The sequence below is a fragment of the Stegodyphus dumicola genome, chromosome 2 (assembly GCF_044657685.1).
Source record: "Stegodyphus dumicola isolate Sdum_Otavi_A_Nest chromosome 2, ASM4465768v1".
Taxonomy (NCBI): domain Eukaryota; kingdom Metazoa; phylum Arthropoda; class Arachnida; order Araneae; family Eresidae; genus Stegodyphus; species Stegodyphus dumicola.
Genome location: NC_140769.1, coordinates 129,086,678 through 129,113,354, shown reverse-complemented (window position 1 = coordinate 129,113,354; position 26,677 = coordinate 129,086,678). Strand labels below are relative to the sequence as shown.

At 31.8% G+C, this 26,677-nt stretch overlaps 1 protein-coding gene across 1 annotated transcript in view; it reads right to left on the bottom strand.

Annotated features, from left to right (window-relative positions):
- Nucleotides 1–800: 800 nt before the first annotated feature.
- LOC118194936 (hemicentin-2-like) overlaps nt 801–26,677 on the bottom strand; it is a 265,664-nt gene continuing 239,787 nt past the window's right edge. The window contains exon 6 of the mRNA XM_085810221.1: nt 801–8,962. Coding sequence (XP_085666347.1) covers nt 8,850–8,962 — 113 coding nt within the window. The 3' untranslated portion in view covers nt 801–8,849. The remainder of the gene's footprint in view (nt 8,963–26,677) is intronic.

The window sequence follows — 26,677 nt, the reverse complement described above, 5'->3', positions numbered from 1 at the left end:
AAAGTCCTTTTTATCATTTTATGCTATTTATTTTCGCTTTATACATAATGCTGTTTAAGTCTCCAGTATGTCATTATCTGATAACTTACAAAAATTTAATATTGTTTTCATTTCTGTATAATTATTGATTTTTTTTAATTCATAAATATATATGCTACTTTCCTGCCGAATTTTGTGTCAATCAAAGCAGCATTTGTTGATTTTTTTTTTTTTTTTTTTTTTTTTTTTTTCATTTTATATCTTCGTGCAAAAACTTTTGGAAGTGGGTGTATTAGTGTATTATTCCAATATAAGGGCCTTTGATTGCATTAAATGTGCACATTGGTTTCAATAATGCTTATTTAGTTTTATCTTCTTCATGTGCTTTAAAAATGTCATAGTTTTAATATAAAATATAAGTATGCCTAAAATGTAAGTAAAATATAAATGTATTAATTATGAGTAAATATAAGTATGGCGCAATGAAAATTTGCTGCTTTTTAGCGTGTGCTGTAATTTATAGGTATTATGTTTTGAAAGAATATATCCCCTTATTTTTGTATGCAAATATATAATTTTGAAAAGAATTAATTAAAAAGTATAAAAATCATAAAGATTGTTAATTATAAATTGGAAAAAATCTAATTTAAATGAACTAATGCAGGTATTGATAATTAATTGCAAAATAAAAAATAATTTAATTTTTTAAATGCTTGACATGCTAGGCGTTTCTCAGTATTCTCTGCTTCTCTGTTGTGTACTTTGCACGTTATTGAAAGTTTTATAATATATAAAAGGTGTGAAGAAATTGCAGACTTGGGCCACATGTAAAAATTTATTGTTTCAGTTGAAACTACATATTCACAATTTTAATTCTTAGTATGTTTCATGAAACTGTAACATATATGCATTTAACATACATATATATTACGGTTAATCTTCATCTAGAGATTGTATGCGATTCACAAATCCATAGTTTTGTCAATCCATTTTAATATATATATATATATATATGTACAAATAAATTCAGCATTCATAACAGTGCTTCAACAATATTCACAATACTGAAGACAGTAACGAATATCACGATCAATACAGAGATGAATACAATTTCGCCTTCAAATAATTTAATAAGATTAAATCATTAATTCGTCAAGTACAAAAATCATTAATTTCTGCAATTACCACTGTTATTTACTTACTGATGACTTGCGTATAGAATAATTCAAAATTGGCTTCACAGTATGAAGTGCTGTAGAATGAAAATATATTGAAAAAGAAAATTTACTCAAGAAATCTTGCAAGAAGTTTATGCCCCAAATTTCTATCAGTAATTACATTGCTTTCACGTAAATTTTCAGTTTGACTTTTTGATATGAGTACAGTAATTCAGTGTCTATTATATGAGTACAAAAATCTAAAATTAATTTCTTATACTAGCAAGGAGCTGCATTTAAAAATCGTAGATAAACTTAAAGTATACTATTAAATATATATCAACAATCATACAATAATCTTTCCAGTTACTCTCTCTCTGTATATATATATATATATATATATAATTGGAATTTCAATAAAATGAGATTGATTTTTATATTTTTATTTCTTGTATATTTTTTCCCTTTCGCATTTTTAGTTTTTGAGTTTGTACTATGATCCTTTTTTTTTAAAAAATTTGAATTGTTTAGATATTGTGTTAAACCTCCTATACAAGGATGCAATTGTTAATATTGTTGAAGAATTGCCTTGCTTTGACTTCAATTTACTGTATTTGGAATATATATATATATATGTCATAATTCTTCGAGTATTTTCTCCATTTTTTAACTAATTTTGTCGTCCTAAAATCAAGAAGAAAAAATTATGTGAGTTATTAAATTTAAGAAGAAAGAGATTTCGTTAAAACATAACAAATTAAAAATAGTCGTGAATTAACTATTATAATATTATTTATTTAAAAGAGCCCTACATTCCCGTAAGAAGACATACTAATATTAATATCTGACTGACACTGAGCCGATATCTGACGGTAATAGAATCGGACAAGTCGCGCTTCCGCTCAATTACTTTACAAAGCCCCAGGGGCACATCACATGAATGAATCTTGATGGAGTTCCCAAGAGGGACATCGGAGGAGAACGGGCGAACAGTCCCGAATTTCGAAAGATCGACGACATCAGCAGTAGATACGTTTACAATAAGTTGGAACGTAACTCATAGAAGTAAGGTAAAATTACATATTTAGAAAAGCTTTTAAGCGTGAGAACACTTCCACGTGTTGGTAGCTTAAGAATCTGTACAAAATACATTTCGAATTATAAATTGAAGGAAAAGCAATATGGATGAAATGTTAATACAAAAATTAAAATATAAATTGAATATGTTGAATAAAAATTAAAATAATCATGAAAATGCAATAAATTAGCTCTCAGAAGGAAAACCTATGTGCAGTAGATTAAAGGGAAATTTAGGTGAATAATTTTTCAATCCTTAGAACCTAACGCCAAAACGCAAGGACGAAAATACGCCAGGGTGAAAAGTATGCGAAGAAATGAGGGAAGACGATATATATGTATATATAGTATACTAAAAAAATCTAGCTTCGTGTGTATTCACCAAATTTCTCTCAACGAACAAATATTATCTTAAACGTTTTTTTATGATAAATGTTACATTACCTAAGTAACAAAATAAATTAACTAATGTGAAGCCTTTTTTTTTAATTGGTAAGAGTCTAAATGTTTTAAAATATTTCTTTTGCAAAATACTTTGCTTAAGGTTACTGATAGAATAAAGAAACACATTGAAAAGCGTCAATAAAAGTTTTACATTAATTCTGAAAAATGTATTTGGTTATAACTACGTTGCATTTATATAAATGAATTTGTTGAATATGACCCATCAAGCACAGCCCATTAAGTTTTTCACTAATCGCAGCTTTTATATTATCAAAATTATCATTATAAATTTAGGAAATAAAAGCTGAGTTTCTGAACGTGTAAAAAAAAATTGTGAACAAGAAATGGAGTTTATAGTATAATATTCATTTGAGTGTATTTCTGGTTTCAATTAATATGTTAACGTTTCAAATGTAAACTCTAATGTCCATATATAACGTTATTATAATATTCATTTGAGTGCATTTCTGGTTTCAATTAATATGTTAACATTTCAAAGGTAAACTTTAATGTCCATATATAACGTTATTTAAATAACATCTTTATCTTTGAACTAATGAAAATGAGTGTTTTTTTTTATTTCCGAATTTAAACAAAATTTAAAAGATCGTGAATGAATAATAAAATTACGAAAAAAAGAAAATGCCTACAAAAACGTGTGTGAAGGAGAATTCAGAGATGAGAAAAAGACAGAAAAATATATAATACATGGATTAACAGAATAAAAACAAAACTGGAAAAACTTGCACAGAATTTAATGCAACTGAATTCATAATAAAACTTTCCGAATTTAATTTCTACTTCTTGACATGCAGTCCTCATAAAAGTCAGTAAATTTCATCTCAAGAGTTCATTTTTATTTAGATTTCATTTCGAAGTTTTTTCCCTCTCCTTTTTTTTAAGCTTAAAGGAAAAATAATTATTATTTTATTGACGTCATAAAGGGGGGAGCTTTGCATATTATGCTGCAGTTTTCTTTTTCCAATTTAAAGAAAATAATCGCAAAACAAAACCTTATATTTCAACATCTTTATCTCAAGTACAATATTAAAATTAAAAGAAACATAGTCCAGTGGGATTTGTGCAGCAATGAGCATGTGCTACATGTCATTCTATTTCAATTTTCTTGAAAGTGCTTCAAAATAGAGTTCTAGCAACTGAATGTATTACTATACAGAAAACAAGCATTGCACAACCGTAATAAAATCTGAATTAAAAGCAAATAATTATTTTAAGGCAAAATTAAACTTGAATAAAGAACTGAATGTGATATTGAAGGGATTCTCAACATTTTATGCTCCATGCTTCCTTTTCACCATTGCTAGAAGATCATCTCCCCTTTTCCCTAAACTTGAAGGAAACATATATAGTACATTTATTTAGATTTAGTTTATTTTTTTAAATGTTTTATTAATTAAATACAAAAGGATAGGGAAAATGTTGGTAAATACCCAAACTTTTTGGAAAAAGAAGTGTTTTTTGTTTGTTTTGTTTTATTTTTGATTATAAACTCAAACTAGCTACTGAATAACTAAATAAAGGTTCACTGCATCCACCCTGAAACGAAGAAATTCTCCCCTCCCAGACGGGAGTTACCCCCTCGTTGAGATGCTCCGTCACATTGCATGTTGATATCAAAAAAGGTATGAATCAACGAAAATAATATATATCTATGAATGTCGAATTTTAGAAATAAAGAAAAGACTAAAATAAACAAACTAAATATATTTAATTAAGGTATAAAACATTCGAAAGAACTGTTTATCTAAGAGAGATCTAAGAGCTGTTTATCTAAGAGCAAAAGACCGCGAAGTCCTAAATTAAACCAAATAAGCAGATTATAAATAATTAATGAATTTCGCTCATGAAGGAATAAAAATACAAATTTGATATTTTTTACGTCTGGATTCATGATTAATAATTTCGGTATCAGACGTGATACATCTAAAACAGTTTAAAAGCATAAGAAATTAGGATACTGTATTTTTGACTATTAGCAGGTGCTTATTATGAATGCGATGAAAAGCGGTGTGAAAATGAAGATCATTTGCTGGGAATGGAGAAAAGAGACTAAATAATAAATTTACTTAAGAGTATAGAATTTATAAAATTAACATAAAATAATCATATCAAAGGCAACTGGCATCCAATATCAGAACTTCTTTTTCTTATAATTTTATAAGCAAAAATAAATAGATAGAAGATAAAAAATAGAGATATTTAGAAGGCGAAATTTAAATTAGCAACGTAAATTTACTTCCCTTCTCTATTCTAAAATTAGTAACCTCTATTAGTAACCGTCATTTCGAGACTAATCCATGTCATACGACTTTTACATAATCCTGATTATGTAAATGGGACTAAAACTCAAACAGCCAATAGTAATTTTACAGCAGTATTAATTATCCAATCAAAATGCATTTAGAACCAAAAAAAAAAAAAAACTCAGTCTGAATTAAGATTTCATCTTAAACATTTAAGAACTTGCTTAAATGCTAACATCATAAACACTTGCTTTCTACTATTTGGCCTAGCTCGACTGCAGCCTGTTTGCTCCTTCTTCCTTACTGCAAAATTATCAAAAATGTAAACTTTTGAAATAGGCATAAATAATGTGCCAACTTGTTTGTGGACGCAACATGTTTGCTGAAATAAATGTTGGATTAAATCTACCCCGAGTGCCAAATTTTTTATTCATTGTTGATTGGAGTTTCAACATCTCTAAGCCATCAAAAGTCTCGCTGTTTATCACAGATTTAACCGCGTGCGTTCTACTACAGAATCTATTACATATATATATATATATATATCCAGAGAGAGAGAGAAATTCAGAAATATATCTTGAACAATAAGAGACTTGAGGAGGTTCAAGTACAAGAAAGTCACTTATATTCGAAATAGTTTTACTAATTTAGTTATATTATACAAATATTAATGAATGCAAAATGTTTTTATGAAATTAAAGGGATTTTTGTTTTCAATTAAAATTAACAACTTTCAAGTAAAGGAGAAATTAAAATTAGCCAAAATATAATATCAGTGCATTTGGAGAAATTGATATTAAACTTTCTCTGTTTACCGCAAAATCAAAAACTATAAGAAAATATATCCGGTATATGACGACGTGGTTTACTTTTATTATCTTAGAAAATTTACTTGGTTTAATTATTACCATTTCTCTTGATTTTTTAGTACTCTATGTTATTTTGATTATTCCTTAAAGTATAATTCTTTCAGTACTTTTAGACTGCGCAAAAAACATGTGAATTATTTTTATGAATAACTCTTTCAAAGACTCCATTTAGATGATCCATTTAACTGAGGGTTTTTATTTTAACTTTTAAATATATTCCTACAATATTTAAATTTAAAAAAATGTTAAAATTTTTATTGCAACTCATAAAGCTCATATAATGAAAAATTAAATTTAAAAGAACCCTTACGCCTTCGTTTTAAATATACGAGATCAAAGCAAGAAAACCTTAAGTTATTTTTAAAATTGCGAATAGATTTTCTTTCTCATTTATATTCCAGTCCTGTTTTTGCTTTAATCACATTCATGAGATGTGAGATATTGCTCATGGGTTAAAAATGAAATATTAAGCTTTTAAAGCGAAATTTTAACGTGCTTCTTTCTCAGTTTAAGATCCTCTACGTGCTAATAACTGCCATAATGTTTACAAGAAAGAATCTTTTATCTGAAATATATTATGCTGAAGAAAATATGATTTCAAAGTAGTTGAAGAACAACGGCTTGTCTTTTATTCAAGTGCACTGTGCTTGCTTGTATTATATCTGATCTGCACCACCTTATCGTAACTATGTAGTAAAAAGGAAAGTTAGGAGAATGTGTTCGGAAATGTCAGATATATTTTATTAGGCAAATATTCAGAAATTTTCGTTCATATTCTTTCTTTCGATTAGAACCAAAAATGTCCTTTCGCACATTCATAAGAATACTTCAGAATATATATAAATAATTGTAATTATTTTTGTTAAATTAACTGAATAGACTATTACTGTATATTATGAAAAAGTAATAATTATAAATGATTAACCCTTTCCGACACGCTACCTTTTAAACTCGGATTTTTGATAAAAAAAGGTAGGCAGTCTAATTAGGCAAAGAGGAGTATACAAGTAAAAATTTGTGAAGATAGCACTTATCGTTTTAATTCTGTGGGTGTGCCCAAAGTGGCACACTGATTGAATAGAGCTTCGAAAAGAGTGCTGAAACGAGCATTGTTGTCAATGAACTGACCGATGAATGCTTAGAAACAAAGAATGCAGACTCTCAGTTGTTCTAGATTATCAGTGAGCCCGGTCTGGGCGCACTTAGGGTTCGCCGTTTGATTTTAGGCAAGATTTCAAGGTAAAAATTTAAAACTAATACAGAATAAGGAGATTAGCATACAGCCAAAAAAAATAACATAAATATCTCTTCAAACAATTCCTTTTATACCCTAAAAAATCTGGAAGATTTCTTTGAAAAATGAGGGTCTTAAAAAAACTAAACATGGCTAAAATATATGGACTGACTGGCTTGTGTTGAGCTGCCATCTACTATAAATAAGGAAGGTTCATAGTAACCTATGGTAACCTACAAATCATTTTTTCATTCAATTTTTCTGTGCGTAGAGAAGAAAATTTTTAGGTGTGTCCAGACCGGACACACTGTGCCGCAAAGGGTTAACGATTAGTTTCATTAGTTAAAGTAACGTTTTTATTAAACCTAAATAAGCATTATCTGGATTTATTTAAAAAATACACTTTTAAAATAATCATAAATAATAAAGGTATGACATTTTATTAATTACAAGTAAACAAGAATACCATATATTAAAAGAACATGCAATCAAAATTAATTTTAAAGATTGTCAGTACCTTATGGCAGTTACTGGAATTTTTAGTTACCTTGTTCTTTTTAATTTTAAAGAATATTACTCTCAATACTATTTTTCACAAATTCATCCCAAGTTGTATTTTAATACATGTTTGTACAGAAATAAGTTCATATTCGAACTTTATAACTATGCTTTAAGGTTAATCAATTTTATATTCTTGGAATTACTTTTGTTGCTTCGAAAAATACTATATTTGCATTAGAGAACATTGAGTTACCTTCTTTGTACAATAAATATTATAGAAAAATGAAACTCTGTTTTTAAACTTTATCCTAATTTGTGGAAAATTAAAGCTTCCAGCCATTTCTTTATAAATTGTATAACGCGTTTTAATCACGTAACTAAAAAGTAGGAATTAATATTCATTTGATAAAAATAATTCGAAAACATATATTACCAAGGGATAGTAATAGTGATATTTCGACTGATTTCAGATTTTCCTTTTAAATCCTTATTTTTAGGAAATAAAAACTGTTAGAATTGTTAGTAAAACTCAGCTTTCAAATATCTGTACTGTTTAAATTTTGGTATAAGTTACATGTAATCAAATACTATAGCTTGAATTGGGTCTTGTTTCAAACCAAACCCAAGAAGAAATAGTTGTTTTCATAAAATGGTCATTGATCATTTCCATAGAAAAGGCGTGAAATGAAAAAACAGATAAAACTCTCATTCTGCGATTCAACTTGCCCAAAATACCCAATGCAATGCGCCAGTCATATGCTTAAGTCACTTCACTAGAATTTCCATTATCAAATGGCACTATGAAGACAACATTCATTCTCCATTGAAGTAAGGAAAATCGATGACAAATAGTTTATATTTTTCTTCAAGTCATCTCTACTCGATCGTGACTAGGGTTGAGCACTCAGTACGTAAATCAGAACAGGGTAATGATGATCAGAGAATTTACAAATGCTCCATAGAAATAATGAAGAAGGAAAACACTTCGCTTCTTTTGTTGCCTTTCACAAAATAAATGACTTCTTAAACCAAGAGTAGTTAAGAGATCTTGTTCCGTTAAAATACGATGGTAACAAAAGGCTCTGTTTGTGTTTGTCTGATGTCACAAGTACATAACACGCGCACAACATAAAAGCCATAATTCATCACAGCATTCAATACATGACAACATGTGGATGACGTCCATAGAGAATGGATCTTGAGTAGATGACAGCATTAATACTGGAAGTGGTGATGTCCTTTTTGGCAACGGTGCACCACAGTATAAATCAAGGGACGTCGCCACTTGATTAGAGCAATATTCTCACCCAGTTAGCCACTAGGTTTATAGCAGGTAGAAGCTCGAGAACACGGAGAAGGAAATGAGCACGACGGATGTCATGGCTTGGAATGGCGCACTATTTTGACGACCATGTTGCATGGCAGCCGGCTTCTCTCCTGAAATAAAAGAAAACTGCGTTAAAAAGGCAAAACTTGAGATAATTTGCTATAGACATTTTCATTGATTAAAAACTGCAAGGAGTAGTACAATCACTACTTGTTTTTCAGAAACTCAGCCTAAGTTTCATTTTAACATACGTTTGTAAAGCAAGAATTTCCAACTGAAGCGTAAACGTAGGCTTCAAGGGTAATCAATTTTATATACATGAAATTACTTTAATTAATTCAAAAATACTTTATTTGCATTAGAGAATTGAGTTTAGTTTATAGGGATTTATATTTGTTATAAATAACCAATTTGGTTTAATTTGTTATTCTTTCCTATAAGCCTTCAGTCCCCTAATTGCCAGAATATTTAAATTTGGTAGCGCACTTGAAGGAATGCAAATTCTACCTTGAAGAAAGAGGTTAAAAACCGACGTTCAGTTAGAAAGAGTGGAGTTAGATATTGCCATCGCCTCTATTGCTTAAGCGTTCGCTCCCCAGAGTTATTGCTGGTTAGCGTGGCCAAACTACATTTACTTCCTGCCACTAGTTTTCGACAGGGGTTTAAGGAACAGAAATTATTCTAAGCCCTGTAGTTTAGTTCAACAATGTGTACATATATCCGAATATTTGGTTAGTTCTTTGATTTCAGTTACCGCCCAAGCAGAGGCGTAGTTTGTTAGCGTCGAGTTGACGCATTGTAAATTTTAAAGAGTTAAATAAAGGGTACTTTTAACCCTTCTTCCGTGCAGTTACTACTCGTACAATTTTCACACAGGAGTTACTCTAGTGGATTCAATACATGACAACAAGTTATTTTTTACATTAAGTGCTGAAGAAAAATGTTACTAAGTTTTGGAAGTTAAGAATATCACTTTGTGTGGAAAATGAAAGATTTCATCAATTTCTTATTAAATTGCACGAAACGTTTTTAGTTCAAGTGGCACAAAATTAGGAATTATTATTGATTTGATGAAAATAATTTGAAAAACTATGCCACTGGTAATAGTGAAATTTCAACCGATTTCTGATATATTTTAATCCTTCTTTTTATGAAATAAAAGTTGCTAGTATTTTAAGTAAAATTTAGCTGTCAAATGCGTTATGTCTACGGAAGAAGCATACGGACTCTCGCTGATTGAATGCAAGCTTAACAAATCATCTTGTTGCTTATCCTCAAGAAATCGTTCGTGCTATTGTTAAATAACCTGTAACGCAGTTTGAAAATATGATTGACACAAATGAAATGCCCACTGAACAAATCCTGTGACTATGAGCATTTTACATTTTCACATTGTGTTTCTTGTTATTTATACGCTACGTTTTCACTCAGGGCTTGAAATTTGAACTACTTTGTTCCATGTAGTATTCTCTTCCCTGTTGTCTACATAACGTATGTATCAAGTTTCAACCCAATACGTCAAACAGAAAGGGCTATACATAGATCTGAATAGAGTAAATTTAATTACAATCAACCTGTATAACCGAAGTTTCTTAATTGAAAATTAAGAAAACATTAAAGTTAAAACTATGTATAATTTATGGTTTCTAAACTTACTGCATAAGTTCATTAGTAGAATGAAAAGGTTTACTTTTAAAAACATACATAAGAAAAATCTCTAGATATAAGGAAACAGCAAAGCTGTTAATCTAAATTTTTTTCAAAATGTTAGCTAAAAATTATTTGAATAGAACAATATTTTTTCTCAAGTTTCGAATACACTCCTAAAGGTAAAAGAAAAGACAGGATCATAAAAAGAGTAAGAAAAAACTTTCTTCAGTGAACTTGACCTCCAGCTACTAGTGCGTAACTATCTGGAAAACAAAGGCTGAATAGAGAGATTCAAGCAGAAAAGATGCCTTTTTTAAGAAGTAATTTATATTAGCTCGCCATATGCTTTTTTCAAACAATAAAATCCATCCTTCTGTTTCAGCTCAAAAAAAGAAAGAAAAAAAGACGATGCTTTAAATAGATAATTAATTAAAAAATATACACGAAATTACAATTAAAATTTTCTAGAACGTGTTTTTAAAATCACAAATACGTCAAGCATTAAATGTTTCTGTCTTATGAAAAACAGCATGCATCGTAAACTGCTGTGATAAAAGAAGTTTGCTAAAAAACTTGAACATAACCGTAACTGAGAAATTATACAATGCAGCTATTTTGTTTTGCTAATCAGAACAGAAATACCATTTATAAAATATAGTATCGCATTAGTATTACAAAATAAGTACAAAAGAAAATGAAATTTCAATCAGTGTTGTTTGTACTGGCCAGCATTTGAGAATATATGGTGATGATTATTATTTGCCTTACGTGTCAAACTTCCCGTCCTTTTGGCATGGCGATTTTGGAGCTCGCCATTATAGCCTTGGACCCAAGTTTCAATCACAGAGAAATCGTGGACGTGTGTAAATATAGAGAGTTTTCGTCTTGGGGTCACTTCAAATATGGTCAAGTTGAAAAGTCTTTTGCAAGGTTAGTGAAAAGGGAACAACGGTGGGGGACCCTCAAATTCGTCACGTGTGGATTTATTTATTTGTTTCCTTTTTTCATAACTAGGGTGGAGCTAGGAAAATTTCTACTGTCAGATTTAGGGGGTTTTCCCGGGGGGTTCACTCAAGTAAAACCCGGGAAGCTACTGATTAGAATCTGTACCTGAAGTCTTGGCCACGAGGATATAAAATCATTTGTCACAGGACTGGAGCCATTGCTGAAGATGGCACGATATGGTAGTTTTGTCCATTCCGTTGGTTGTAGTGTAGCTATATGGTCATATATTCATGGCTGTCTGGGGGGGAACCCCGTTGACAGAGTTAGCAAGTTCAGCGACTTCTTGAGGTTTCTAGTTTGCACCTGGAGCCTCCAAACTGCATATTCATATCCTTCTTTGGTTCCCGTCCCTGGGGGCGCCTGGAAACGACGTGTGTATACCGTATCGTAGAGTTAGCAGCTCAGATTGGTGACCCGGTCTATCTGACAATGCTTAAGTGACTTCGCTCTGCTGTCCAGGGTTAAAGCCCCTGTTGATGCCAGATGTTTTTACATTCCCTCCAGGACGGGTAAGTGGAATGTGAGTTGCTGAGTATGCCAGCCGACTCGGCTTAGTCTTCGCTCATGGTTAGCGGCCTATAGGTTAGCGGCCCCATGGATCGCCACTGGGGATTGAGCGTTTAACTGCGCTAAGGCAGCCTCGAGCTAGCTCCAGTGGGTGATCCTTCCTCCTAGCGCCACTGTTACCTATAACGTTGCCCAAATCCTAAGCCAACAAAGTTGCCCAAATCCTAAGCCAAGCTTTCCTGTTGTTTACGGTTCTTCATCTTGATCTGATGTTATTGCAGACAAGTGAGATATTATGCCAGTTATATTAGACAAGAGAAGTTATATGCCAGGCAAGTTGATTACAAGAGCATATCGAAATAATTACATCTATGTGCCTGCATACAGATATCGCTAATCACTTCTATTTATTGCTCATACTTTGCTAAAACTAACGTACGCATTAAGGGTACTAAAATAGAAATTTTAGTTTAAAAATTTTCACGTAACGGAAATGTTTACATAAGTAAAGAAAATAAAATGTATAAATAAAGAAATACATATGTAAATAAAGAAAAGGTTTTTAAAACAAACTGTAAAGTTCCTTAATTTGCTCTTATTCAGCAACAAATAATTTCTCTCCAAAATAGTTTTAATATAAATTTTTTCTAAATACCCATTAAAAATACATATAATAAAACGCAGTTTAATAATTGATTATATAAAAAGAATTAAATAATTAATTAATTATAACGAATTAATATGTTAAATGAGCCCTTCTGTACTCAACAATTATGTAAAGTGGTCATTAATAAATCAAATCCTAATCAGGTACAAGAATCAGCATAAATCCAAAAATAAAAATATACTATGTTCATTCCGTTAAGCTCCTTCTCACGGGAGCAGATATAACTGAATAAGACTTAGATTATAATATTTCATCAGACAAAAATGCAAAAAGGTGGAATTCATTAAAGCAATAAGTAAATCCTCATTAATTAATTTTTCTCTGGTAAATTTTTGGTGGCAACAATTTGAAAAGTGATTTAGAAATTTAAGATGATATGCCGCCAAATCCCGTTTCGAGACTAAAAGAGTCCATCCGGGCTAACGCCCTTTTGGGCTATAGAGAAAGAAAGGAAAACATTGCTTATGCTAATAATATGAACAAAGACACACAAAGGGTAATCTCTCTGTTGATAAGAAACGTAAAATTTGAAATTTTAATAAATCATTGGAACAAGTATTTATTAAAATTTCTTGTTTGCATAAAAATGTCGAAATGCAGACGAAAAGACTTAAGCTTGAACGAAAACGAAAAACTGTTAAAGAATTTTAATGTTTTTGATAACTGCAGTCAGAGAAAAACAAAGTCGAGAATTTTTCAAACAGCATTGTGCAACTCACTCAGAGAAGAAATAATAATTATTGAAGAACAAATAAGGGGTTCAAATCTCTAATTTCAAATGTCATTACAAAAAGATGTTCTGTAAATGACGAACATAATAGAATTTTGTTAAAGTCATTTTGAAGGAGATAAATTTGTAGGTATTTTTTAGAAGCAAAGCGATGAAAAATGAGCAACGCCTTCGTCGGGAATTGGACCACGGACCTCTGGAATACGCGGCCAGCGTGCAGACACCACACCACGAAGGCACGCTAAGAAGACGGCATAAATACCTTATAACGTAAGCCGATAATTGCATATAATAGTCAATGTAGGGAGTGAATCACTCAAAAGCAGTTAAAACCGATTTGAAAAATATAGTTTCAGTGTAGAAAAAGCTTCAGAGGAATTGCAAACTGCACCTAATATTTTAGGCATGAGTGAGAAAAATTAGGAAGGTTCATTTTTAGAATATGTTGTGTCAATTCAAAAGTATATTTAAATAACGTTGGATAAAAACTATTATGAAAGTAATTAAGACACATTAACACGCCGAATAAATACTAGTTCAGAAGTCAAACAACAAAAATCAGCGTTATATTTTCAAAATTTTCGCAGGACTAGTTTCGATGGTTTTACCGAACCATCATCCTCAGCTGCAAAACCACAAAATTTGCAGCTTTCAAAAAGTCATTTGTGGTTTTGCCGCTGAGGATGGTGGTTTGGTAAAACCATCGCAACTAGTCCTGCGAAAATTTTGAAAATATAACGCTGATTTTTGTTGTTTGACTTCTGAACTAGCATTATGAAAGTATTAAAAAAAAGTTGCAGAAACTGACAATAGAAATGATACAGAAAAAATTGATGACATGCCATCATCAATTGAATATAGAAAAACTTTGCAAATTTTAAGAGAAACTCTTGAATTGAATGGTACTGATAAAAAGAGTTATCAGTAGTTTCACGAAATTCAGAATACAATTGAATGAATTCTTATTCAACAGTATGAAACAAACACAGCTAGAATAGTTGTTTTTGTAAGAGATAAAATTCCACAGGAACGTAATTATCAAAATATTCTTATAAAAAGTTTAAAATGAATTTAAAATTGTGTAAATAATTTAAATTTAGCGTGAGTTTTTAATTATTATTTTTGGGTTAATTAACGATTTTTGTTAATTATTAAGTTATTTGAAAATTGGAAAACTGATATCATGGTTTGTAATATACAAATTGCCGTCTATTAAACTTAGCCATTTAATAAACTCTAATACTTTTTGAACGAAAGTTCGTATTTTAACAAGCGGCGGGTACACTATATATCATCTTAACTTGAAATTTCGTAACACATATAAGTTGAGAAATTTCAAGCTGATGCCTCGTGGAAAATGTAAGAGTACATGAGAAATAATAATTCAAGAAGAAAATTTACAACAGTTTTGAGTTTTACAATGTCGAGAGGAACAAAAAATGTTGTTTAGCACTCATTAATCCACCCGGTTAAATGTTCTAAATACTGAAACATTCATAAGTTCTGTTTGAAGGGATAATTCAATTATTTTTTTTCATTTATATTTCAATTTTAATGAATAGATCACTATTAAACCAATTTTATATTCCCTTACAAAAGGTTTAGATATCTAAATTTAACTGCAAAATATTTTCACTTTTAATATTATGACATCATAAATTTACGCTATACATTTTACTCAATTAGGATAATCAAAATATCTATTCATTTTCTTGAATTCAATATTACATAGACATATATATATGTATATCAAGGTTTCCCTTTGTTGTAAATGATTGTAATTAATTCATTCGGCCTTTTGTGGCTACTCGCTTTTTAGTTTTTTAGTTTACTGCCTCAAAACAATTATTTAGCGGTTTGTATTTGAATCTTTTTATGCATTTTATTATGTATTTTCTGTTTCTGCTTATGTATTTTAATTTTATTCTTGAGTATTGTAATTTTTGGTGTCTTAAGAGTTACGAATGCAAGTCGGGAAAAGGTCTGAGCATTTGAGGGCCATTGAAAGTTATTTTAAATTGAAAATTCATTTCAAAATTTACGGTCCTAAATCTCAAATGCCTCAGATGAACGAAATTCGTATTCGGAATACTTTTCCCTTGATAAGTTCTGTTTTAAGCGTTGAACTCCGCAGATCAATATTTAATTTTGCTCATTTTAATATGTAATGCTTTCCATATTTTAATTTTTAATTTTTACATGTACTAACTTCAGGTATGACTTTCTTCGAGATACAAAATTGTTATGATCTTCATAGGATAGGAATTGTAAACTTGCATTTAAGCTACAAATATTTTCTTTACTTTCTTAAAAAAATTGCATATTTTTTCGAGCCTGCAGCTATTGCGCAGATCGAATATTAGGTTTAAACTTGGATTTAGAAATATTTTGAGGAAGCTTATATATATGTAAGATAAATAAAGAATATTTAAAAGATAGTGTCTAAATTCGCAACGTAAATTAATTTCCCCTCTCTAGTTTAAAAATATTAATCGCTCTTTGCACTACGTCGAGATTAATCCATGTTATATGACTCTTACATAATTCTGGCGACGTAAATTGAACTAAAACAGCCAATTATAATTTTAGAACAGTATTAATTATGCAATTAAAATGCACTGATAACCAAAACTAACATAGTCTGAATTATGATTTCACCCTGAACATAGTACACTTACAATCTACTCTTCGGCTTAGCTGCACTGTTGTCTGCTGCTTCCTTCTTACTGCAAAATTATTAAAAAATGTAAGCTTCTTGAAATAGGCCACAGTCAACCTTAGGAATAAATAACGTGCCAAGTTTGTGGCCGCAACATATTTGATGAAAGAAAAATTGAATTCAATTTGCCTCGACTGCCAAATTTCTTATTCATTGTGGATCGGCATTTCAGCATTCTACGACATCAAAAGTTCTGATGTTCATTACTTCTACGTTCTTTTCTATTACACACTGTATATATATATATATATATATATATATGTATAGATAGATAATACATGTAGGTATATATATATATATATATATAATTTATTTACTAAAGAAATATTGATTATATTATCTCCTAAGATTAATTTTTAGTAGAATATATATATATATATATATATATATATATAGGTTTCGATCATTTTTATTAATTCAAGACAATATTATAGCAAATAATTCATTGTAAAATAATATAAATAAAAATATGTGAAATAAGCCTTAAGCTAAAATAAAAGAAGAATAAAGTTAGCGAATTGTTAGTTAAATTCGAAATTACAGGGTGTTCGGGATAAATTTGACATATTTATAATTGATTATATTTTTCCGTAGATTGGAGGTACTGACACACACTACTCGTCATTTAAAAGTTTGGACCCTTCTTCATTCATATACAAGATGTCATAAAAGGATGGATGATTGGAACCCACCTGAATCATGGAAGAAAATAACTTGCATCATGATGATTCGTGCCGGCCATCAAAATAAGGATATTATGACTGCCGCCCAATGCTCCCGGAACACAGTAAAAACAATCAGGCATGAACTAGAGACTTGCAATGGTGGCTACGAGGATGTAGCAAGAAAAAAGATCCGTAGCAGACGATCTGATTACGTTCGTACAGCAGAATGCCTCGCAAATCTGCAGAAACAGGTGTTGAAGAACCCTGGCATTGGAATTCAGGCTTTGTCACGTGAAATGAATGTTGCAGCCTCTACTATGAAGCTTGCACTCAATGAAGACCTTCGCTACTACTCATACATGCGGATTTTCGTTTCCCCTACGAAACTGTCAAATGTATCCCGAACACCCTGTATATCGATGCAACAACCTGAAATGCATTAAATTCACTTCAGGAGGGGAAATTTTGAAATCTCTTTCATTTTTACGTCTAGATTTGAAATTCTACAGTTTGGGTGCTTTCTTACCTAATTTTATAAAGATTTCATATTGTTATGTTTGAAACTGAAAGTTCCTATTTCTCATCAAAAAATCAGCCACGAGTTTGAAACAAAAGTTTTTCAGAAAATTAAAGGAGCATTAAAAAATATAATAAAGAACTACACAACGTCAGGTCAATTTTTTAAAGCTTAAACACAATCATCCGCAAGTTTCATAAAAACCAGCTGCTTTTCATCATAAATACCAGTACAATGACGTGACTCGTAAATTAGCTAACACCAAAAAGGATTACCTTGAGAAAAATGAAATGCAACTGGCAGGTACAGACATTTTAAACAAGGAGAAAAAGTTCAGTATAAACAAAGTAACTCCACAAAACGCTGATAAAAAATTGCATTCTTGCGGTATAAAGAATGAAATGTTTTAAAGACAGATCTAAAATAAAATACAGAAAAAAATGAGTTTTAAAGTCCATAAGATTAGAATATGACCATTAAAATGACAAACGCAATTTCTTTCTGCAAATCTCTGGCACACTGAAAGACAAAATTGCATTTATTTTTATCCTTACGCTCTTAATAACAAAAAAAAAATGGTTATTGTAAAAGGAAGATTACAACATTGCAAGCAATCTCATTTTAAAATTTCCGTTTTCCTTGCTTTTATGTGTCAAGAAGAGGATATTTTGGAAGAATAATCAGTCCTTAACCATATACACCATTTTTTAAAGCAGAAACGTTATGAACTTCAAAGCAGTTATAAACTCTCCATTAAAATAATTCTAACAAGAATTCTTAGCATAATTCTAACCTCAGACGCCGAATGCAGAAGAGCATTTTGAAATACAATTATATTGCAATATGATATGAAGCATATTTTTCTCTTTAGATTTATACAACATTTCTCTGGTTGCTAGACGTGTCGTTTCTTCATGAAAGCATTCATTTACTGTCCAAAAATAATGTTTCAAGGAGAAACTTTGTCCCATTTTTCTGTCTCAAAAGAAAACTTAGAAGATGGCGCAGGGAACGAGTTGGATTCTTCATACCTGACGTTTAGTTGAAAAAACTATTTTCTCGCCAAATTTGTCGGAAACTACTTTGTTCGTGTGTTCGACTGTGCTTGTTCTGCGAGAATCTTGATGTTCGTATAGACGGTTGCTCGTCTAATTCCATTCAATCTAGTGATGATATTCGACCTTTTATTCATCACTATATTATTATTTTACCAATCATTCCCCTAAAAAAAATGTTTTTTGTTTTGTTTAGTTTTAGCTTCTCTTGTGCCACCAGGTTTATACAAGTAAGTTTAGGCACTAAGAAATAAATAAAAATAATGTGCAAAAGCACTGTAAAGGGGAGATTTAAAATATAATTAAATAAAAGAAAATTTTAAAAATAAAATAAAAAGAACTCAATAATCTAATTTAAAAATGAAATTCCGAAAAGAAGAAATTATCTCTTTAGCTGTAAAAGCTGAGAAAAATAGTTTGCGAAGATTAAGCGGCCTGAAGTGTCATCCTATACTGGACATGATGAATGGGATCAAGAAGAATATAATTAAAATCTTTAAAGCTGATACCGCAACTTAAAAGCTGATACCGATACATAAAATATTTGAAGCAAATCCAGATTACTTTAAATATCTCTAAAATTGCTCTGTTCTGAAAAAATGAGCAGATTTAAAAATCTGTATAAAAATGATCAACTTTTATTATGTGAATAACTGTACGAAAAAAATCTCTTGATCCATTGTGCTTTTGGCGACGTAAGATATTCTCATTTCCAAATATAGACGCACTCACTTTATAAGGTATTTCTTCCGCCTTTTTAGCATGCCTTCGTGGTGTAGTAACCAGCACACTCGGCGCGCATTCCAGAGGTCCATGATTCGATTCCCGGCGAGGGCATTCATCTGCCCTGCTTTCGAAATATCCTAATGTCTCTACAATGGCGCCCGAAAAAAAAAGTAGTGGACGACAATTCTCCACTACCAGTATTCGGCGAATGGCTCCCCTAATCCCCAGTCGCCCTTTAAAAGGGGGGTTATATAAGGTATTTATGGCCTTCTTAGCATGCCTTCGTGGTGCAGTGGTCAGCACACTCAGCGCATATTCCAGAGGTCTGTGGTTTGAGTCCCGGCGAAGACACTGCTCATCTTTCATGTCTCCTGTTTAAAAAAATCCTAATGTCTATACAACTCTGATAAAAGCACTTCCAATTAGAAAATGAAACGTAGAGATTTAAATCGATGTAAAGTTTCAATGCTAGCTTTGCTACAGTATCAGCCTTTTCATCACCAAAATTTCCACAGCGCACACGAACATAAGCAAAATGAATGTTGATATCAAATTCTTGCAATGTCTTAAAAATGACCTGGATTTCAAAAACAGTTTTCTCTGCAACACTAATTTTCTGTAATAATTGTGGCAAAGAAAGAGATTCATTACTTATTAAAACGGACATTGATGTCAACCCACTACAGTAGTTTTGAATCCATTTCACAGCAAGGTTCAAGCATAGCAACTCAAAAATCAGAGCACTAATCACTAATTCTGCATTGTTTGAAGTCTCGTTCTTGCTTATCTTTATAAACAAAAAGAAAAGCAAGGCAAACTTTATTATTTATCTTTCTTCCATCTGTAAAACAAATTGGTTGATTTTCTTCAAGAATAGCATAACATTCGAATAGCCAACAGCTGTTATAGGGTTCCTGTTAAAAGATGTGGCAAAGAAGAAACTGAAAGATCACCGTCAAGAAAATTTGATGAGGAATGCAAATGCTATCCTTCATCGCAATATTACTCAAAATTTCTATATCTGTAGGTGGAATACCAGTTGCAGCAAAAAGTGCCTAGTAGCTAATAGTTCTCTAGCCACGAAGAGTTATTAAAAGAAATCTCTAAATTTCACTTAGAGGTTTGAAGTTTATGTTTTTCGATAAAGAACTGCCCAAGACCCAAACCTTTGATGCATATGCGGAAATGTTTCAGAACCAGAAAAATGTACCGGATGAGAAAGATGATATCTCAGACAATCAGACATTTCATTAGGTTTCAGCATACAAGCATAAATTAAATATTCTCCGGAACACGTAAAACACCTAGGTTGGTACAAACACGTTGATTGTTTAAGGTGTTAAGGTGGATCTTTGGCATTGAAAATATTGCATGGGAAAACGTCTGGGTTTGCAATTTTTATTCCTTACTTCAGTACTTAAGTTCAGTAACCCTGCTGTAAATTAAAGGACAAAATAAATAAGGACTTTTCCAGTACATAATGATATTTTTTTTAGAACTGTCAGACGTTTTTTGGCTGGAATATCAAGTCTAAACAGGGCATCCGGAATAGCATTTTCATCTGTTTCAAGAGGTAGCACTAAGATGGTAATTTTGATCAACCTATCTTTCCGATGCTTCAACACGGTGTTGGGTTTACGATTTTTACAAACAAGTGATTGAACTGTTTTGGGAATTCTCTAATTTTATGTGATCAAATTTTAGAATTTCAAGAAAATTAACAATATAGTGAGTCGCGAAAAGTCTTAGAAATTCTTCAAATCATTATTGACGCTTTGCCTTTCAGTTTTCATTTGCGGCAAGAGTAGGAGAAAGAAAGAATTGTCTCTTCATGGCTCGAAAACGCGATCTCCGTGACAATAGAAACGCTTAGGCGTCTTCAGTGTGCCATGGACACTTTGAAAATCCACATCAGTGGTGATGAGGCAGAGATATCTGAATCAGAGCTATCTTGAAGGACAGAGATATTGCATTCAGTCGGTACAGAACAGGAGATATGTGCTGTCGCTTTCACAGGGTTTTTGGGTGTTTCCCAAGCATTCTTTTATCCTTGTTCATAGTTTTCCAAATAGGTCTTCATAAGAGCTGCTCTACTCGTAATCTCTGGAATGAGAATATGAAAAATGCAGAATGTATTATTTGTACTTTCCATATTTGAGTTCTTAGAAAAATTTGAAGCGTTGGATTGCGAGTACATTGTCAACGGATATACAGGAGATTTTATGAAATGCGAAGATTGAAGTCGATATCTCAAAACTTTTTTTGGCTTAATGAAACCGTTACAGCATACGAAAAAGCTATCTGTCAAATCGAATTGGAAGGGTAAGTAATTTCCTTCGGGCTTATAACAAACTGCAGGCCTATCTTTTCTTACACAAGTACTTTAACGATTTAATTCAAAACATACTTCGAGACTGAATGCTAAATAAATACAGCCTTTCCTACACGCAAGAGAGATCGCTACAAGTTGAACAAATCATTATTTTTATATATAGTTCAGCTATTTCATATGACTCGTTTTATTACTTATTAGTCCAAACGGACAATTTTTGCTTGGTTTATAATAAATGTCAGTTCACTTTTTAAATTGTTTTTACCAAATATTAGAGCCCTGTATTATATTTAAAGAAAATAAATAATGAAGAATCTGCACAAATGTATGTATGTTTCTCACATTGCGATAAAAGAACGGTACCTAGAGCCATCAAATTTTGAATAACGTACGTTTCCACCCGAATATGGACATCTGGAAGACCAGATTTCGAATTGTTTTATTATCTTTTTCATACCTTGTAAAACTTTAACGAATATTTGACTAACAAACTCAACGATTTCAAAGCAAACAATGGAAACACTGTACGGAAAAAAAAAACATTTTCATCTCCATGAACATGACATTTAATAAATAAAGGTAACACAAAAAACGTTAAAAAACGACCCTTTGGACGTAATTTAAAATTTGAAAGCTTTCAGATTTTTTATCTGGTTTTTTATTAAGAAATATTTTATTAAATTTTTAACGTGTTTTACAGTATTGCCTTATTAACTCGTGTTACGAATTTTATTTCAGTGAAATGAAATCTAGTGCATAACACCTCAAAATATGCTTGTAATTGTTATGATTAGCAATTATTACGAGGGTATAATTTTTTTAATAAAATTTTGGAATACATAACCTGGAAAGAAATAACTCTATTAGTTGGGAATTAAAAAGATATCAGAGAATAAAACTGTTGTAAAATGCACGGCGAGTCTAATAGTGCTACTTCACAGAATACATGTATTATTTTTTAAGATTTCTGCTAGGCTTTTCTTTCTGAGAGACAAACACCGGTTCACTTCCACCCGGTAATAAAATACTTAAGCATTTGTAAAGGAAAGAAACTTTATGTAACATTATGCCACTATGTATTTCAACAAATTCTGTACTTTCACAGCTGAATGGTTACATATCACGCAAATATCTCATTTGGGAAAAAATGGTTTCTTCTGCTTTTTCATTCACAAGAAATAAACCTTCCATAGTCATTCAATTGACTTTCTTTTAGCATTCGATGAACAGGGATAAAGCTCTGTGATAACATAAGTTTAGAGATTTTACCTTGCATTACTAACTACGATTTATTTATGCAGCGCAACTGATAAATAAAAATTCAATTGCAAATGCGTGAAATAAATTAGAATTGCTAGCAAATTTATAATTAATTTTTTAAGAATATAATTAAAAACTAAATAAAGTGCTTTTTTACTTAAATCATAAATAGTATTTAATATTTTATTCAACAAGTAATGTGAAGAATCAGTATATAGATCTAAGTTGCCTAAATGATGACTAGGAATTTATACGTTTGCTAAATAAGTCTGAAATCGAAATGACATCTTTTCTTTTGCATGCTATTTTAAATGAAGAAAAAAAAAATATTTCATTTATTTGTCTAGCATATTATTCGTAAAGAAATGAGTGTTTATATACTTAAGGCTATATTCTGACAAGATATATTTAAAGCTATATTCTGACAAGATTTAAATCTACTATACTTCTGCAGCTCCTACGGAATTCGAGATTTATGGATGATTTAATATTTTGGGCATATCTGACTAAACCATACAATTAGGAAACTATTAGAAACATTTTGTCGCACCAAGCATGCTCAAGATAATAGTAAAAGGTAAAAGGATAAATGATGCTGCACCTGTTTTCTTAATTTTTTATTAATATTTTAGAAGATATTGAAATGGATATTTTTTTTATCTTTACAATTCATCCTTGTGTTTTTAAGCTGTGGTTGGAGCAGTAATATTTTTGTTTAAGAAATTGAACATTAAAGCTTTTCTGCAAATTATCTGCATTTCTAGTTCTAAAATCCTTTTCATCTTTAATTAAAAATAAACAGCTGCGTCTGTTTACCTATGTACCTATTTCTCTATCTACCTATTTATCTCTCTGTCTCTCTATACTTATCTCTCTCTTACATAGATATAAAGATTAAACTTGGAAACAAACGCTAGATTCAACACATATTACTATGGTAAAAAGAACTCTTGAGACGCATTATTCTGATTCATACATCAATATGGACATAATTTGTACCCCACATTTTTGGATGCTTAACACAATGGACAATGCAGAGAATAATCTTAAGACAATGGATAATGTAGAGGACTAAGCAGCTAAGTATTAGTTGGAAGCAAGCAAGTAAGAAAGTACGACGCACTGAGAAGTAAAATCGGCGAGATTTTCAAAGTGTTTCGGTTTCAAAATTTCGACTTTAAGTTCCAAAACAGCTACTTTATCATCGTTATGTAAAGGACAAGAAGGGGAAATATGCAGATTTAAATGAAGAATTTAAAATTTAAAATGATACCAGTTGACTCGGAATCTTACAAAGTAGAAATCTTTTCAGCGATGAGTTTCACTTCGATTGGGCCCCGGTGACCAGCGAAGACATGTCTGGAAACATCTGGGACAGCGATGGCATATTCACGTGACATTCATCTGCCGCACAGCCCGCGGAAGTTATTGTATGGGATGCCATTTCATTTGATAGCCAGACACTTTGGTTAAAATGCTCGGTATTCTTACTACATGGCGGTATCAACGAGATTCTACACTTTCCTTACATTTTGACAGCGTAATATCCAGCCGCACACGGCACGTTTTTCTACTACTTGACTTCGTGTTTCACCAACACTTTCCTAGCCGACATGATTGTCATATTTCTCCCCAGTAAAACATTTTTGGGTTCTGAAGAGGAAGAGTCTCCATTCGTCCTTGGATCTCGCCGATCTAACTTGACATTTGAAACGTGGATGGCAAGCAATCTCGCAGATAAACATCCTCCAGAACTATGAGACAATGCCTAGCCGGATAACAGTTTCATACGGGCCAGAACTTTATTAATGTTTTTCTTCGTCTTGCAGCTGTATTTCGTGAATAAAACATTCAATTCCTATGATACCCTTAGAGCCATTACACTGGGGTTTATCTGAGCTAACGGAGCCAGTTCCATGTGCTGATTAGCTTCGCTAAGCCTGTAGTTCAGATTTTTCAACTTGCTGCCCTATGTGGAAAAACTGGTTTTGGAGATGGGTCGACTACTTCAGTTGTCTCCGTTAGCTCAGATAAATCCCAGTGTGAGCGGACCTTTAGAGTAAAATTTTAATACATGTACATCTGCTTATTTTTGACCCACACGAATTAATTCTTTGTGCATGGCTTTTTTATCTATCGTATAAATTATTAATTAATTAGTTTTATATCTAGGATAATTAATTTAAAAGTTTAAAAGAAAACTTGTAAGGTTTCGAATTTTAACGGATACATAAAAGGGTTTGTTAAGATTTTTAACCTTCTCGCTGAGCTCGCAGTCTACCAATCTGCTTTTGCACTTACTTCCGCTATCCAGTTTTTTGTCTTTTTAGCTTTATTATTAAGCATCGTTTCCTTCGCACTTCCTTCAGATACAGTTCAGCAACAAATTCACAAAATGTTTAACAGTTGAATAGAAGCATATGTTTAGAATTCGAGTATTAAGTAATGGCATACATTTTTATATTTCTTTCAGTTTTCTCTCAGTTTATCAATCTTGGAATCAGATGACATAAGGCAACTGGATCATGCAAAATATTCATACAGAAAAATTTACAGAACAGAATTTAAACACAAACATTTCTTTTCCTTTAAGTAGCATTGCAAAGCATGCCGGGTAAGTGCTAGATAGCTGCTTATAAATTTTAAAGCAATTTTTAAGTTTGAATTTCTTGATCTTTTCTACATAGGCAACTTCTATAAATGATTTAAGCCAAATTGATCCTTAATTCGATGAATAACTGATTTTGGCATGTCAAGCTTCCGAGTAATTTCTCAGATATAACTATTTGCTCTCTTGACGAACTTCAAATTAATCGTCTTTTCACTGCTTCCTTTTTTTCTCGGATATCCCTAACCCAAAGCGATGGTTGCTTTCGACATGTTCGAACTAGTTCTGCCGTTTCAAAACTCGATATTTTTTATATCTGATTATCTTATTATATTATAAACATATATTTGATTATCTATATATGATTCAACGTTTGAGCAAGGCATAGTTGCTTCTTTGGTATCGCCATTATAAAAACATACTATTTCGTTATTAACGAAGGAAAATGACATTTTATAAATGGTTCTATTATTTTACTAAAACTGTTATTATTTTGTAGGCAATAAATCTCTGTTATCATGGCACCTTTAAAATTGTTTCATTCTTGTACAGAGGGCCCACCAGCGGCCGAGCGGTAAAGTCGCTGAACACTGGTATTACGATCCGGGGTTCGAATCCCGGCAAATTTTCCGCGTGTGTAACATACAGATGGAGGACAAAATAATACGAACATCTGTGAAATAATGGAAAATCTTTATTAATAGGGGGTTGGAACACCTTTTGACTGAAGTACAGTTTGAATGCGAAGTGGGATAGATGCATAAAGGTCATGGACAATATTTAAAGATATATTAAGCCGTTCCTCCTGCAAAGTGGTCTCTAATTCCGAAAGTCCGGATGGAGGTGGAAATCGGGAGTGAAGTTTGGACTCAAAATATGCCCGGAGACTGAGGGGGGCCAAGCGAGATGTTCATTTTCATCGTCATACTCTTCGAACCATTCTTGAATGCATCTAGCCGTGTGGATAGGTGCGTTAGCGTCTTGAAAAAGCTGTCGCTTCCCAGGAAATACAGTCTGGACAAAAAGATGGACTATCTAAGCTTAGAATGCTTAAATAAATGCTTAAATAACGATTGGATGTGATCCTCTCATGCAGAATAACAACTGGCTCAAGACCGCGCCAAGATATCGCACCCCATACCATAATGGCGCCACACCCATGCTTCACAGTCGGCAAGAGGCAGTCAGGATGAAACGCTTCTTTGGACGTTCTTCAGACATAAACGCGTCCGGTTGTCTGAAATACGGAGGATGACGATTCATCTGACCATATTACCTGTTGCCATTGCTGTGGGAGGCCAGTCTTTGTGATCTCTGCAGCATTGGAGTCACTTTGAAAGCATTGGTTGCTGTCACCAAGGGTTTTACGAATTGCCACTCTGCC